This window comes from Manis pentadactyla, chromosome 8, assembly GCF_030020395.1.
Source record: "Manis pentadactyla isolate mManPen7 chromosome 8, mManPen7.hap1, whole genome shotgun sequence".
Classification (NCBI taxonomy): domain Eukaryota; kingdom Metazoa; phylum Chordata; class Mammalia; order Pholidota; family Manidae; genus Manis; species Manis pentadactyla.
Window position 1 is genome coordinate 94,844,268 of NC_080026.1, and position 18,603 is coordinate 94,862,870.

Below are 18,603 nucleotides of genomic sequence, written 5' to 3' on the forward strand. Positions count from 1 at the left end.
TAATCTCCAGAGCACCATGTAATGTAGGTTTGTGCTCCCAGAGCAGATCTCTAGGGCTGGGTGTTCAGTCCTAGGCCTCCAGTCCCTCCCTGTTCTGTTTCTCTTCCTCCTGCTGGTGAACTCAGGCTTGGGTCCCTCTGGATCACAGCTTTTGTACTTTACCCTTTTCTTTGAGGTCTGCTGTTTTCCCCACAGGTAGGCAGTCTGCTGCAACCTTCTTTCCTGTTGCTCTTTCAGGATTAGATGTATTTGTTATATTTTCATATATGTGGTTTTGGGAGGAGGTTTCTGTCTCACCTCTCATGCTGCCATCTTTAAGCCTCTTCTTGAACTTAATTTCTTAATGGCCCTACAGATGATCCCAAAACACATTCAACTTCCCTTACTCTTCTGAGTTCTTTACAGTATGTAAGGTCTGGACCTCATAAAAGAGTATGGTTTGCATTATATTACCCATGAGTTACTGAAAGTACCTCTATTTCTCTTATAACATTGCACACTTTTTGAGGGAAGAGTCTGCCTTGTATTTTTCCTGTGTCATACATACCTAGAGCTGGGCCACATAGCATGTGCTTAATAAACAATTTTGTTTGACTGATTAAATCTCTGCCTTATTCATAAGACTCATCTACCAATTCCATTTTTGCCATCTAGTAGGAGCACAAGACACACTTTCTAGCCTACACTCTCGAATACATAAGGAGAGATGTGCCCCTTCTTTAGAATTGGTCATTATTCCCAGAGGGAAATAAATCCTAAAGTTGCCCCTAGAGTTTCAAGGATATTAGTTGTGGGCTCTGCCATGAAGCTCCATTTGCTATTTTATCTGATTTGTCTTATATATAAAATTTCTCAATAATTTTTAGCTCACATGTAACAAACTAAAAGAAACAACAAAAACAGGCAGGTAAACCAACAGGTGCACAGTAGGATGCAGACAATACAGGCAATGTCAGAATCTGCAGGCCAAAACAATTGTACTCAGAGAGTCTGAAACTCTCCTGGAATGATAAATTAGGTGAGAAGAGCAGGTGCTTTTATTCATTCAAGTGAAAAACCACAAAAACCCATTAGTAAGGTTTCCTTTCCTCTGCCAATTGATATTAGAAAACTACCATTATCGATTTTCATAAAATTCAAGCCAGGGTAGATATCAAAAAATCATTATCATCTCACTTCAGTCCATTAGGAAAATGAGAATATTTTGATAAAACAGAGACCCATCTATCTAAATTAAAGTCAGAATTGTAGTATTTATGCTCAGCTGAAGATATTTGTTGGAGTCTTTTTGTTCAGCCTTTTCTCAATGAAATTCTAGCTTGACAACCTTTGAGAAATACTTTATGCAGCACTATATGCTTGCTGTTCTGGCTCTCTGGAAGGATTAGTATATTCTTCCTACATTCATTTCAGAGGTCTTGATTATTTGGGAAATATAAATGAAGCCAGTATATTTCAGTGACAAGAGTGTAGATAGAATTTGTAATCAGATTGCGTTGGATTTGGTTTTTCTTGGTTACTTACCAACTGTGAACTCCTGGGCAATCTATCTAAGCCTTGGTTCCCTCATTTGTAAAATGGGTATAAATGAGAGTAGTTTTTCTTGGGATTATAGTGAGCGTTAAATTAGAGAATACACATGAAGTGATCACTCTAATCTTTTCTAAGATGTACTTACTTATTTTTTTCAAGTATTTAATACCTCTGAAATCAACATGCTTCTTACGATAACTGTTGGTTAGGCAGTAGTTGTGACACTGCTGTCACTGCCTATGCAAGTATATGAAAGCTGGCAGAAAGGGTGTCAATAACTTAGCAGAAAATCCTAGGTAACAGTGGAGTACTCCTTTAAGAAATGCTGCGTTATCAATGCTCTTGATGCCTCAAAGGACAATAATTGTGTAGAAAAGCACAAACACTCATGATTCAGAGTCAAAAGTAAATTCAGAACAGTTGGACTCTGAATGGGAAGAAGTTTTAGACCAATTAATTTTGCTTAGAATTTCCTTTTAGGTATGTGTAAGAATAACATAGCATAAAAATATAAACTTAAAGGAGTATTTTAAAGGGTATTATTTTTAGTGTAAAGAAGTATTTTTGTCATGGTTTACATCATTTTTTTCCTTCTTAGTGATACATAAATAATGCATTTTACTAATGTTTGTGTTTTAGATTCAGTGAAATATGGTAGTACAATGTCTAGCACATATTAAGAGCTCACAAAATGGTAGCAATTTATAACAATAAACAGTAGCTACAAATAATTTTGGAGTCAACTTGCCTCTGTTAACTTCAGCTCTGTTTATAGAGAAACAAACTTTCTGTCTTGTACAAAGACCATACAAAAACAAAACAAAACAAAACTGAAAAAGCAAAGAAAATCTACAACTAAGTAATTCTAACACCATCCTCTCTACTCTTCACATGAACATTTCACATGTTTATGAGAAGGAAAAGAGAAGGGCAGGAGTGGAACTGTGCTGAGTGCATGGAAAGGTGAATTATAATGCTCTTTCCCTAAAAAAACTGGACTTACACAAACATTTATGGAAATAAGAGCAGAAAGAATGAGTGATAAGCCCTGTCATTACTACACATGGGGCACAAATAAACAAATGGCTTGAGGGATGATAATGTACAAAATATTTCCTATTCACTCTCTTATTTGAATCTCATAATTATCTTTGCAATATATGTAATAGCTCTTGTCTCAAGAGCTAGTGGGACAGAGCCAAGACCAGAATACCATCTGGTGGTGGGTTTTTTTAGTTATTCTGCATGGATGTGTATTACTGGCATGGTTACAGCTATGATAAAATTATATATCATTTCTGCAAATGAATGATTAACAAGCCCATGATTAGAGGCTGACTTTATAATCTTGTAAGTATATATATTGTTAATAAGTATGAAAAAAAGAAAAGTTAGGTAATTATAAGTTACACTGATAGTTATACCCAGAAGGAGATAGCATCATTAAAAATAGTTATTGTTCTGTTTTCTACAGGAACAATGTCACAGATGCAAGATATGAAAAAATCAGTGTGGCAGTTAGAAAAAAAAGCTGTGTTCAAGGAATCCACCATGAAAACTGTCTCTATGTTCCACAAAAGCTAACTAGTTTAACTGAGAGAGACATAGGTGTATTATATTAGAATAATAAAACAGGTTAAGGTTGTATCTATTTTTACCCATATGGGATGAGCTAAACATTAAGGTTCACATTTTCAAATTTCTACCTTATTTGGAAAACTCTAAAAAGCTATAGTTGAAGACATTATCTGTAAAATTAGAAACACATTCTATTCTTTGGTCTCCATACCTCAAATCTCAGTTTATCTCACTTAAAATGACTGACTAGTTTTTGGTTGGCTAAATCTTACCCATCCATTTTATTTCTGACCATTTAGAAAGCCACTGCATGTATGGGTAATGCGCTCATGTTCATTAGGTTCTATGGAACTGTTAACACTTTTTCAGACAGGAAAAACTAGGTTGGAAACTGCCATTTTTTAAAGGTCAAAATATGGAAGGTTAGAGAGTGAAATACAATATACAGAAATTAGAATTCAGGTTAAGTTGCCTGACAAGCATAAGACAAATGCAAGAAAGACTGGGAGGCTGAAGCTTATAAATATGTAGCTCACTGAAATTTTAATATTGAAACAAAATATTTCAATCAGAATCCTTCTCCTCTCATTTTAAAAAAGAAGAAAATACAGTTGACCCTTGAACATTGCCCAGCACTTGTCTTGAGGTATCTTTACCACTTGGAAGAATTATGATACTTGGTCTCTGCCCATTTTTTAATTGGGTTATTTGTTTTTGGGTGTTGAGGTGTATAAGTTCTTAACATATTTTGGATGTTAACCCCTTATTGGGTGAATCACTTACGAATATATTCTCCTATACTGTTTGCCTTTTTGTTCTGCTGATGGTGTTCTTTGCTGAAGAGAAGCTTTTTAGTTTGATGTAGTCCCACTTGTTCACTTTTTATTTTGTTTCCCTTGCTAAGGAGATGTGTCCACGAAAAAAAACTGCTCATTCTTATTTCAAGAGATTTTTGCCTATGTTTTTTTCCAAGAGTTTTACAGTTTCATGCCTTACATTTAGGTCTTTAATCCATTTTGAGTTTACTTTTGTGTATGGGATTAGACAGTAATCCAGTTTCATTCTCTTGCATGTAGCTGTTCAGTTTTCCTAACACCAATTACTGAAGAGGCTGTCTTTTCCTCATTGTATATTCATGGCTACTTTATTGTATATTAATTGACCATATATGCAAGAGTTTATATCTGGGCTCTCTATTCTGTTCCATTGATCTATGGGTCTGTTCTTGTGCCAGTACCACACTGTTTTGATTACTGTAACTTTGTAATATAGCTTGAAGTCAAGGAATGTTAATACCCCCAGCTTTGTCCTTCTTACTTAGGATTGCTTTGGCTATTTGGGGTCTGCTGTGGTTCCATATGAATTTTAGGATTATTTGTTCTAGTTCATTGAAAAATGCTGTGTATTTTGATAGGGACTGCATTGAATCTATAAATTGCTTTGGGCTACATGTTCCCTTTTATATTCTCATTGTACCATATAAATATCTCTAGTACTGTACTAATACTGTACAAGAATTTCTGGTTCATTTATCTCACCTTTATAAGCTTCTTGGGAACAGGGACAATGTTTTGTTCATCTTTGTATCTTCAGCATTTAGCACAGTTCCTGGAAAGCTAGTATAATTTAGTAGCTAAGAGCAGTCACTAGAGGCACACTACCTGGAATCAAATCTCTGCTCCTTCTTGAGTAAATTACTGTACCTCTGTGCCTCAGTCTCCTCATTTGTTAAATGTGAATAATAATAAAACCAACCTTACTGTGTTATGAAGATTAAATGGAGCACTTAGAATAGTGCCTGGCTCAATGGTGAACTCTCAAGAAGTGTTGGCTAAAAACACAAAAACATATTTTTATTATATAGAATATACTCAAACTTGTTAAAATGCTTGATACTGCCAGAGGTCTACACCCACAGAATGCTGCAGGTAGAAGATTAAACACTGAACTAATCGATTCACAATCATCTTTGTTCTACTTTTCATTTTAATGCATTACATTCAACTATATTGTAAGTTAAATACTGTGCTGTGTGTGAGACTAAAAAAAACTATCACTGCATTCTGAATTCCAAACAACTGACCTATGGACTTTGGTACATAGCATACATAAATTGAGAAGCATCTGTGTTCTACTAAGGAATGGCTGATAAGATTATCTGAATGATAAGAGTAAAGAAAAAATGTCCACTGGAGAAAGATCAAATCTTGATGACTTATTTATGAGCTCCTTTTTTCTTGTGGCCAGTTAAAAATTAACTTAGAATGTAAAGTTAAAGATAATTTGCTGATAGGAAAATCCTGGAGGTTGCTAAGTATTATAAAGGTACCACTAACACTGACTTTGGAATTGCAATGACATCTGCAAATCAAAGAAAAATATCAATCTCTAATAGTTTTCTGAACTTTAACAATCACTCTGCAAGGTCAGATTCAGAAGTGATAATTAATGCCTTTAAAATATCATGCCTCAGGGAGAAAGCCGAGGTTGGGCAGCAGTATGCTGTCCTCACCACCAGACTCTCCGAGAAAATGTTGCATTTGGTGACCTCAGTTGGGTTACTCTAAACACCGGTATCCATTTCCCACGGCTGCGGTCACATGGTGACAGGGTTTCAGTTTTGCAAAATGTGAGGGGTTCTGGAGAGGGATGGCGGTGGTGTCTGCGCAGCAACGTGAGTGCGCTTAACTCGGCTGCCCTGTGCATTTAAGATGGCCGCGTAGCAAATTTTATGTTGCGTGTATTTTACCGCAATAAAAAAATGGGAAAAATGAAAAAAAAAAAATATATATATCATGCCTACATCATATGTTTTAAGCAACACATTATCACTCTTAAAACTATTTCCTTCATTCTCCAAAAGATATGAAACAACAAAAAAAACTGTCTTGTATATTTTTTCCAGAGTAATTATCAATGTTGCACTTACAATGTTAAAGGAGTTTTATATCAACATGGACATTATACCATACACATACTGTATTTTCAATCTGACTTTGTAGCCAGGGGACTTATAAGCCACAAATGATAACAAACTTGAGCTACAGTATGTGAAGGGAATTGCAAGATATTAAATCAGAGTTTGACTTTGGGTTTTACATATCTTCTTGTTATAACTCACGCTGAGAGTTAACTTAGGCTCATCAGGGCAAGATATGGGACCTACTTCACGAGGTAACATACAGAGAGAAAATACAATTAGCTTAAAAAAGTACTGACATCAAGTCATGGGTGAATGACTTATAAAGACTTGTTGAGGGCAATTCAATTTGTATTATATTGTTTCTATATATTTCTATTTTTAAAAGTAATGATTATTTCCTAAAACATCACTTGGTATACTAGGCAAAGAAAGACTAGTAGTTTGCATAGATCATGTTACTAATCCAATTTGTTAATTTCCACAGGATATACAGACATCTGGATTTAAGACATAAGTAAAGGAATGAAAATAACTTGAAAGAAGCAAGAAATAGAAGTATTTTATATGGTGAAAGTAACAAATTTCTTTTTTATTTTTTAGACATTTGGGAAAATAATGCATGCTAAAGAAAATGCTTGCTATAAGAACAAAGTAGTTCACGTTGGATAAGTACTTTACATTTTTTAGGAAAAAATAGAGTTGCAAATGAATCTTGTTATTGTGACCAATTATCAAAGTTAGAATTTTTCTATAGTGGGGATTTTTATCTTAATATATTTTTTTAACCTTTAAGCATATACTTGACTCCTTAAAGTTATAAATACCTAAAACAGACAAGTACTCTTTAATAATCCCTTTAACTATTTTTGAGAAATTCAAGCTGAATACATCTAAGGATGGAATAGGAAACTATAGATGTATTACTATCTGCATTCTGCTTTATAGAATCAAAAGTGTGAGAGTAAAAATAAAGGAAACTGCACTGAGTATGTCATATTTTATTTCTTAGTCTTAAATCAAGGATCAACTCTCATCTTTTTGAGTTTACATAATAGGAATCAGTTTCCCAGAAAAACAAAAACAAAAACAAAGGTGGGTATTAGGATAAAAAGAAATCTGTACCAAGAGTGCTTTAGTTCCAGGAAGTGTTTGATTGAAACACTTCTTACTTTCTGGTCTCCTTTTGGCCAGGAAAGGAGCTAAGGTTTGTGTCTTAATATGGTTCTCTGCATCAGGTCAAGATAGATTTAATTCTGCTGTAGTACTTTAAAGACATGAGTACAAAGATGTCAGTTTGATGATGTGAAGGTAACTGATGTGGAATTTCCTTAGGTACTTTTAATCATGCAGTTGTAGTTATAATTTTTTTTTTAAAGTCTTTGCTATTTAACTTAAATTAACCCTCTATTTTTTTGCTCTACTCTTATCAATAGATGAGAATAATGAGCATTGTTCTTATATCTTTTATCTTCCTAATTGAACAAATCTGTTAACTTTAATATTTTTTTCTTGAAGACTGGGAATGTAAGACAGTCACTGCTATTCTTTGAAATATATTTAATTTGCCTTCAGATAATTGATACTTGTGCCTTCTTAAAATGTGATCTGACTGATTATACAATAAGCATGTGAACCCCAAATTTATAAAAAAAAGATCATGTTACGGATTAATTCTATTAGATGATACTCTTTCAGTTTCCTTATTGTATATTCCGATTGGCTTCTTCCTCCTTGTATAAATTAGTTTTTGCTTTTCTTTGACATAATGACAGCTCCCTTTTCCCCTACCCCCAAATTAAAATTAATCATAATCTTTCAAAGAGCTCTCTGTTACCTTTCATTTTTGACTGACATCCTACTTGCTAGAGTAGAATCCTCAAGAAATCAATGAATATATTAACTGGAATTAGACTTGGCACCTGTCTCCAAGGAACTCAATTGTTCTTGATAGCCTTAGTTGGAATTTTTAATAACTTTAAAAGAGACTTTTAAAAAAACAACTGTGTATTCTTAAGACATTCCTTAAACCCATGCTTTTTGAGTTCCTAAATAGAGAAATAAGGGCAGGAAAAAAAAATATGACCAGAATTAAGAGTTTTAAAACATTAAAGAAGATCTAACAAACTAATGATTGTTAAAAAGAAAACACTAGTTTAGGTAGTATCTTATAAACACAAAAGAACAGTGTAACTTCTCAGTAATGAGACTCAACTTGAGGGGCAAAGGAACTGGGAAAGATAGTGCTGAAGAAGGTCAACTATAGATATTCAAGAAATGTAGTCTTTCTTCTCCTAAAATTCACAACATTTTGTTTTTCTTTAGGGCTCCAAATAAGTCAGGTATAGAAACCTTCTCAGACTAAAAGTAATAATCAGATAAATAGCCAATACTTCAGTCTGAAAGACTGAGCTGGAATCATGGCTCTATTATTTAATACCTCTGTAACATTTATCTTTTTGAATTTCAGTTTCTATATCTGTAAAATGGGTATAATACCACTAAACCTAACAGGATTGGTGAGAATTAAAATAAAGAAGGCAAGTAGTATGTGTGATTTGCCTGGCTCAGAGTAGGCACTCAATAAACCTTCATGGCCTTTTCCCTCTTCCCTGATGCCTCTGGAAATTAAATTTGACAGATAAACTATTCTTTTCACTCTTGAAGCTACTGTGGTGAGAAAAGATAGAAATAATTAACTGGAACAACAAATCTCATTGATATGAAACTGCAATAGACTCGCAGACACTGAAAAGTGACTGGTAGTTACCATGGTGGAGGGGTTGGAGTGTGTGGGTGAAATAGGTGAAAGGGATAAAAAGGCACAAAATCGCAATCATAACAAATTAGTCATGGGGATGAAAGTACAGCATATACAATACAGTCAACAGTTTTATAACATCTTTCTGTGTTGACAGTAACTACACTAGTTGAGGTAAGGATTTAATAATGTATATAACTGTTGAATCACTATATTGTATTCTTGAAACCAATATAATATTATATATCAACTATATTTCAATAAAAAATCTCCTTGATCTGATATTTTAGGGGTTAAGTAAGTAGTGATATAAAACTAGTAAGAGATAGAATGACAGAATTATAAAACCCATTTGAAAGTTAAGCTACTGTTAATAATTTCCATTTTCCTCTTGGCTATGATGATACTGTATTTCATATTTGGTGGGTGGAGAAATTACCTGAACTTTGAAAAGCAAAATTAAGTGTTTTATAAAAACAAAAACTGCTTCCATTTTACAGGTGTTTTATTAGAAAATTATTTCAAAATGAAAATAAGGCCTTTCAGGCATTCATCTAAGATGACCTACTTAAGTCCCTACTGTATGCCACACTAAGTGGCAAAGGATATACAAGAGAAGGTGAGAGAATACTTATAAAAAGCATAGAATATGCCAGGTGGTGTGAGGCAAATACCACTGTATTAGTTTGCTAGGGCTGCCATGACAAAATGTCACTGACTGGGTGACAAACAGAAATTTATTTTTTCCCCAGTTCTGAAAGCTGGAAGCCCAAGGTACAGGTGCTCTTCACATGGTTGTCCCTCTGTGCATGCACACCCCTGCTGCATTTCTGTGTGCCCAAATTTCTTCTTCATATAAGGATACCACTAAGATTGGATTAGGGCCCATGGTAATGGCTTTGTTTTAACTTAATCACCTCTTTAAAGGCCCTATCTTCAAATATAGTCACATTCTGAAGTACTGGGGTTGGGGCTTCAAAGGAAGAATTCTGGGGGAACACAATTCAGCCCACAAGGCATATCATCTGACTTAACCTTTGCCCTGCTTTACAAATGAGGAGCTAGGCTCTAAGAGAATATATAATTTATCAATTGTCACATAGCCAGTAAGCAGTGGCAATAAAATTTTTATGGTTTCATTATGACAGTACCAAACCTATGCTCTTTCTGGTATTCACACCTCCTCAAAGAATTGCAAATCCAGTTGGGAAGACAAAATATTAATTCAAGAAACTTTAAATGTGGGGTTATTGATAAAGAGGCACTTATTCACTGGACTTGTGCCATTACATGGCAAGAATCAGGATTAGTAAACATTTATAGAGTATTTATTACATGTTAGGCTGGGTTCTTTCACAAACGAGCCTATTGGTTCCCTTACATGAGGAACTGATGATTGGCAAGCAGGAATAGTCTTGGTACATCTTAGCCCAAAGCCTACAGATGATCCTAAGTCAATGTCAAAAGCAAGAGAGCATTCTAGAATAAATATCTTAGATATGACTTATTTTTTAGATCTCTTTTCTTTTCATTTGGATGTATGAAATCCCTAATCTGCTTTACAATATTCTGCCTCACTGGCAATCTATACAGTATGTTAGTGGGCTTTCAGCTCTGTAGCATCTCAGGATGAAAGACAAAATCTCATGATCTGTCTCTTGAGACTTCCACTTGTGTGTCCAGGCATGAGTGTTAGGCTAGATTGTAGTCAGGTTGGCACCTGCTCCATATTCTGGATGACCCTGTATTATTGTTTAAAAATTGCTAAAAGTATCACTCTAGCTTTGCTTTATTCTCTAACTATTCTTTATGGATTTATACTCTATGGTAAATTATAATTCTATAATTAGTAAGTTAAATAAATTACAATTCCAGATTATGTTATAATATTTCCAAAGACCATCCCAGGTATGTATATTAGGGGCCAAGGCATATGTCTAGATTCCTAGTATATACCAACTCTTACAAAAAAAAAAAGAGCAGGAGGTAAAATTCCCATGTGAAAGACGTCCTCCCTATACCAGCAAGAAAGAAATAAAGAGAGACAATTGTGGAAATATAACTAAAATACATGGGGAGAGTAAAGGAAGATAAGAGCTATTTTAACAAGGTCTGTTTGTACAGATTACTCTCCACCTTGCCTCCTCTTCACTGCTGATAAGAATGAAAACTTCATAAAGGTGAGTTGTCTTTCTTTCTTCAGCCTAGTATATAAACATATACGATAGCCAATTCTCTAGGTTTTCATTTTCCTATGGTGGGGGGGCTTCCCATGTGTATGTAAAAATCTGTCTGCTTTTCTCCTATTAATCTGTCTTATGTCAGATTAATTTGATTCTCAGGCCCAGTCAGCAACTGAGGAGGGGGAGAGGTAAAGTTTTACCTCTCCTGCACTGTAAGTAGATATACTTTCCACTTATGAGAGCTACAGTTTCCTCAAGGAGGCTGAATTGTGCAGATCTATCATTTTGTTTTCTGAGGTAGATTCTTTGAATATCAATTACACCATTTAAAAAAGTAAGTACGAATGTGCATTTCAAGGTTTGATCTGATTTTTAGTATTATCCTTACTTCTGTTTTTTCCTAGAGTATGAGTATTAAGCAATGTTCATATCAATAATGGAAATTCAGTTGTGATTTTTCAAAATCTCTCAATTGAATTAAGTGGTTGGAAGAGGTGGGAGTAGTTTATCAGAATCTTGGAGAAAATTGGGAGCAAGATAAAGAAGTAATATACATAGCTTAAGAGCAAAGCAGTGCTCTGAGGCTGGGAAGCAGGAAAGGGCTCTGTCCTCCCAGAAGGTACCTGCACCGCTCGCCTGGGACCCCCACCATTGTACCAGGCCAGCCGGAGGGCACGACTGCCTATGGCAGCCTAGGGCCCCAATGAAGAGGCTGTTCCCTGTGCGTGGCCCACTGTCCTTGACAGTGGAGCCTGGCTCTGTGGCCAAAAAGAAGGAAAGAGCTCATTCTTTAGGGTAGGCACTGACATTGCTCACCTGTGACCACTACAATCGCTCCAGGTGCTGGGCAGCTCCGAAGAGCAGAGCTTCTGAACACTAGAGGGCACCGCCTATACAAACTAATATTTCTTATTAGCCAATAGGATTATGAAAAGGCAGAAGAACCTTGAAACCCCAAGTCCCTCAAACACCAGAAAGAGGGCTGAGTGAAACTGAAATCACCAATCTTCCTGAAAAATAATTCAAAATAAATGTCATAAGCATGCTAATAGAGCTAGAAAAATATTCAAGAGCTAAGGGATGAATTCAGGAGGGAGACAGACACCTTGAAAAATACAGTAGCTAAAATGGAACATACAATGGAGGGATGTAAAAGCAGATTAGATGACGTGGAGGAGATGATAAATGAAATAGAAATTAGAGAATAGGAATACAAAGTTGAGGCAGAGAGAAAAAAAGGATCTCTAGGAATGAAAGAATACTAAGAGGACTGTGTGACCAATCCCAATGAAGCAACATATGCATTATAGGGGTACCAAAAGAAGAAGAAGAAGAAATAAAAAGGGACAGAAAGTGTCTTTGAAGAAATAATGGCTGAAAACTTCCCAAATCTGGGGAAGGAAATGGTCTCTCAGGTCATGGAAGTGCACAGATCTCCCAACACAAGGGATCCAAGGAAGATAACAACAAGCCATATAATAATTAAAATGGCAAAGAACAAGGACAAGGACAGAGTACTAAAAGCAGCCAGAGAGAGAGAGAAAAAAGATCAAATACAATGGAAAACCCATCCAACTATCAACAGACTTCTCAGCAAAAAACTTACAGGCCAGAAGGGAGTGGCATGATATATTCGATACAATGAAATAAAAGGGCCTCAAACCAAGAATACTCTACCCCAAAAGGTTACCATTCAAATTTGAAGGAGGGATTAAACAATTTCCAGAGAAGCAAAAGCTGAGAGAATTTACCTTCCACAAACCATCTTCACAGTGTATTTTAGAGAAGGAAGTGTTCCTAAGGCTAAATAGCTGTCACTAGACAAAATAAAACCACAGTAAAGGAAGCAGACCACTTAATTACTAACCAAATGCCTACTCACAAAGTCAGTCAAGGGATACACAAAGAGTACAGAATATGACAGCTGACATATAAAGAGTGGAGGAGGAAGAAAAGGAAGGAAGAAAAAAAAAAAGAATCTTCAGATTGTATTTATAATAGTGTAATAAGTGAGTTAAGTTAGACTTTAGATAGTAAAGAAGCTGCCCTTGAACCTTTTGTAACCATGAAAGCCTGGAATGGCAATAAGTATGAATCTAGTGATAATCACCCTAAATGTAAATGGTCTGAATGAACCAATCAAAAGACAAAGAGCTACAGAATGGATAAAAAAGCAAGACCCATCTATATGCTGCCTACAAGAGACTCACCTCAAACCCAAAGACATGCACAGACTAAAAGTGAAGGGATGGAAAGAGATATTTCATGCAAACAATAGGGAGAAAAAAGTAGGAGCTACAATATTTGTATCAGACAAAATAGACTTTAAAACAAAGAAAGTAATAAGAGACAAAGAAGGGCATTACATAATAATAAAGGGGTCAGTCCAACAAGAGGATATAACCATTATAAATATCTATGCACCCAACATAGGAAGACCTACATATGTAAAACAAATACTAACAGAATTAAAGGAGGAAACAGAATGCAATGCATTCATTTTAGGAGACTTCAACACATGACTCACTCCAAAGGATAGATCAACCAGATAGAAAATAAGTAAGGAGACAGAGGCACTGAACAACACATCAGAACAGATGGACCTAATAGACATCTACAGAACTCTACATCCAAAAGCAGCAGGATATACATTCTTCTCAAGTGCACATGGAACATTTTCAAGAATAGATCACACACAAGGCCACAAAAAGTACCTCAGGAAATTCAGAAAGATTGAAATTATACTAACAAACTTTTCAGATCACAAAGGTATGAAACTAGAAATAAATTGTGCAAAGAAAACAAAAAGGCCCACAAACACATGGAGGCTTAACAACATCCTCCTAAATAATCAATGGATCAATGACCAAATTAAAGCAGAGATTAAGCCTTATATGGAGACAAATGAAAACAATTGCTCAATGCCCCTAGTTCTGTGGGATGCAGCAAAGGCAGTTATAAGAGGGAAGTATATAGAAATTCAGGAATATTTAAAGAAGGAAGAATAATCCCAAATGAACAGTCTAAATATACAATTAATGAAACTGGAAAAAGAGGAACAAATGAGGCCCAAAGTCAGTAGAAGGAGGGACATAAAGATCTGAGAAGAAATAAAATAAAACTGAGAAGAATAAAACAATAGAAAGAATTAATAAAACCAAGAGTTGGTTCTTTGAGAAAATAAACATAATAGAGGAACCCTTAGCCAGACTTTTCAAGAAGAAAAGAGTCTACATACATAAACAGAATCAGAAATGAGAAGGGAAAAATCACTACGGACACCACAGATATACAAAGAATTATTAGAGAACTATGAAAAATTATATGCTAACAAATTGGATGATTCAGAAGAAATGGACAACTTTCTAGAAAAATACAACCTTCCAAGAATGACTAAGAAAGAAAAAATCTGAACAGACCAGTTACCAGCAACGAAATTGAATTGGTAATGAAAAAACTATCCAAGGACAAAAACCCTGGACCAGATAGCTTCACTGCTGAATTTTATCAGACATTTAGAGAAGACCTTAAAGTTTTCCAAAAAGTAGAAGAGGAGGGAATACTTCCAAACTCATTCTGTGAGGCCAGCATCACTCCAATACCAAAATCAGACAAAGACACCACAAAAAAAGAAAATTACAGACTAGTATCACTGATGAACATAGATGTAAAAATACTCAACAAAATATTAGCAATCCGAATTCAAAAATACATCAAAAAGATCATCCATCATGATCAGGTGGGAATTATTCCAGAGATGCAAGGATGGTACAATATTTGAAAATCCATCAACATCATCCACCACATCAACAAAAAGAAGAACAAAAATCACACTATCATCTCCATAGTTGCCAAAAAAGCATTTGACAAAATTAAACAACCATTCATGATAAAAACTCTCAAGAAAATGGGTATAGAGGGCAAGTACCTCAACATAATAAAGGCCATATACCACAAACCCACAGCCAACATCACATGTAACAGTGAAAAGCTGAAAGCTTTTCCTTTAAGATCTGGAACAAGACAAGGATGCCCACTCTCCCCACTTTTATTCAACATAGCACTGGAGGTCCTAGCCATGTCAATCAGACAACACAAAGAAATAAAAGGCACCCAGATTGGCAAGGAACAAGTTAAACTGTCACTGTTTGCAGATGATGTGATATTGTGCATAAAAAACCCCTAAAGAATCCACTCCCAAACTACTAGAACTAATATCTGAATTCAGCAAAGTTGGATACAAAATTAAGACACAGAAATCTGTCACATTCCTATATACTAATGATGAACTAGTAGAAAGAGAAATCAGGAAAACAATCCCATTCACAATTACATCAAGAAGAATGAAATACCTAGGAATAAACCTAACCAAGGAAGTGAAGACCTATATACCCTGAAAACTACAGGACAGTGTTGAGAGAAATCAAAGAAGACATGAATAAATGGAAATACATCCCATGCTCATGGGTAGGAAGACTTAATATTGTCAAAATGGTCATCCTGCCTAAAGCAATCTACAGATTCAATGCAATCCCTATCAGAATACCAATAGCATTCTTCAATGAAGTACAACAAATGGAACCAGAAAAGACCCCAAATAGCCAAAACAATTCTGAGAAGGAAGAATAAAGCGGGGGGTGGGGGAAATTACGCTACCCAACTTCAAGCTCTACTTCAAAGCCACAGTAATCAAGACAATTTGGTACTGGCACAAGAACAGACCCATAGATCAATGGAATAGAATAGAGAGCCCAGATATAAACCCACACATATATGGCCAATTAATATATGATAAAGGAGCCATGGACATACAATGGAGAAGTGACAGCCTCTTCAACAACTCATGTTGGCAAAACTGGACAGCTACATGCAAGAGAATGAAACTGGATCACTGTCTAACTCCCTACCCAAAAGTAAACTCAAAATGGATCAAAGACATGAATATAAGTCATGAAACCATAAAACCCTTAGAAGGAAACAGACACAAAAATATCTTGAATATAAACATGAGGAACTTTTTCATGAACATATTTCCTCAGGCAAGTGAAACAAAAGCAAAAAATGAACAAGTGGGACTACATTAAACTACAAAGCTTCTGTACAGCAAAGGACACCATCAGTAAAACAAAAAGGCATCCTACTGTATGGGAGAATATATTCATAAGTGACATATCCAATAAGGGGTTAACATCCAAAATATATAAAGAGTTCACATGCCTCAACACCCAAAACGCAAATAACCCAATTAAAAAAAGGGCAGAGCATCTGAACAGACACTTCTCCAAAGAAGAAATTTATACAACCAACAGTCACATGAAAAGATGCTCCTCATCACTAATCATCAGAGAAGTGCAAATTAAAACCACAATGAGATATCACCTCACACCAGTTAGGATGGCCAACATCCAAAAGACAAGCAACCACAAATGCTGGAGAGGATGTAGACAAAGGGGATCCCCCTTACACTGTTGGCGGGAATGTAAATTAGTTCAACCAGTACGGAAAGGAATATGGACGTTTTTCAAAAAACTCAAAATAGAAATACCATTTGACCTAGGAATTCCACTCCTAGGAATTTACCCAAAGAAAAGAAGATCACAGATTGAAAAAGACATATGTACCCCTATGTTTATTGCAGCACTATTTACAACAGCCAAGATATGGAAGCAACCTAAGTGTCCATCAGTAGATGAATGGATAAAGAAGATGTGGTATATTTACACAATGGAATATTACTCAGGCATAAGAAGAAAACAAATCCTACCATTTGCAATGGATGGAGGGTTTTATGCTCAGTGAAATAAGCCAGGCAGAGAAAGACAAGTACCAAATGATTTTCCTCATTTGTGGAGTATAACAACAAAGCAAAAGTGAAGGAACAAAACAGCAGCAGACTCACAAAACCCAAGAATTGACTAGTGGTTATCAAAGGGAAAGGAGTTGGGGAGGGTGGGTAAGGGGATTAAGGGGTATTATATTTAGCACATATAATATAGGGGTGGCACAGGGAAGGTGGTATAGCTCAGAGAAGACAAGTAGTGACTCTATAGCATCTTACTACACAGATGGACAATGTCTGCAATGGGGTGTGTGAGGGAGACTTGATAATATGGGTGAATGTAGTAACTACAATGTTGCTCACTTAAAACCTGAGGATAAGATTGTATATCAATGGTACCTTAAGAAAAAAAAAAAAGCAAAGCAGTGCTTTTCACCAATACGTTTATGTGTTTTTACTTATAGTATTTAATATTTTGATATTTCAAGTAATAGTAAAGTAGGACATATGTTAAAAAAAAACACCAGCAGAAAGGAATTTTTTAAAATCTGAGGAAATCAGATACTTCATTTTTTGGTCTCCAGACAGAGGTGCATATAGAAGGTATTTAATGAATATTTTGAATTGAACAGACTCAGTAGCCAATTAACTCAAAACACACTTAATTCAATACATATACACATAGAAAATGGCAGCCCTCTTACACAGCTGTACCCAGGAACGAAAAAGCATGATGGTCTAAACCTTAAGTGGAAATATAAATCTCCAAACACAGTATGTCACCTTTGTAACTCTGAGCACATATATTTTTTATTCTGACATTTTGTGTTTCCAGCTGGTATTATCTTTGTAAATTTTCATAGAAAGAGCTACTTATCATTCCCCCTCATTTCTACTTTTGGGTCCTTCTAAACAATAAACATAAAACTGGAGATACATGCTTGGATGGAGAAGTGCTCTGACCCTTATTTCTTTTTCTTCAATCTGGTATCCAAAAACAGCTAAGATTTTCAATTTTGACTTTTTTGGCTTCAGTCCCAGAATTACCTTACTCCCAAGACATTTTCACAGAACATATTATTTCCCTACTTGCTGTCAACTTATAGATCACTGGTAAGGTTCAAACCAGTCAGTTCTCACAGCTGGAAATTTATTGAATGAACTCTTATAGTGCAGGCCTCCCAACCCAGTAGCTGTGATAGACAGTGAGTTGATCTCCTGAAGTTCAAAGAATACCTACCTCTAGCTTCAGAACATCATGCTGAAGTTTACGCTGAAATTCAAGGAAGTTCTTGATTGTTAGTTTCCCCTTGAGATCAGCTCCAAAAAAGTAGGTTGTGAGAGCTGAACACAAGCCAGACTTGAGAGTGTTACCAGTAGTAGAACGATCTCTGTGACGCATACCCATACTGGTTTGGGAGCGAATGATGCTCTGCACCTAAGACAGAAACAAACCCCAATCCAGGAAAAAATTACAAAGTGGAAAAATATAGAAAAGCAAGAAAAACTACCCATTATTTACTATTTGCTTGCACTGTGTTATAACTCTCTTTTAATGTTCAAAATAATCCTATGTAAGTCCTATGATTATCCTCATATCACACTTGAGGAATTTGAGGCCCATAGTGTGAAACATGCTCAAGGACATGTATTTAGCAAGTAGCAGAACCAGGATTCTAACACAGACACCTGACACCTTTACAATTGGGATGCTCTTAAAAATCTCTCTTCAGAAAAGAGTATACATTTTGTTTTTGGGGGCTGAAAAACCTTTCACACAACACTGAAGTAATCATCAACCTCACAAGTACACTTTGCATCGGGCTTTGGAGATTAACGGGCTGGACAC

The 18,603-nt window shown here is 35.6% G+C and overlaps 1 protein-coding gene across 3 annotated transcripts in view; it reads right to left on the reverse strand.

The window, feature by feature from the left end:
• The window catches only part of MICU1 (mitochondrial calcium uptake 1), a 235,937-nt gene that overhangs the window by 58,672 nt on the left and 158,662 nt on the right, over positions 1-18,603 (reverse strand). For all 3 annotated transcript variants that reach the window (XR_008998935.1, XM_036928847.2, XM_057505964.1), the window contains one exon: positions 17,995-18,192. Coding sequence is in view for 2 of the 3 variants with exons in the window: in XM_036928847.2 (XP_036784742.1) it covers positions 17,995-18,192 (198 nt within the window). In the remaining variant the exon portion in view is untranslated. The remainder of the gene's footprint in view (positions 1-17,994; positions 18,193-18,603) is intronic.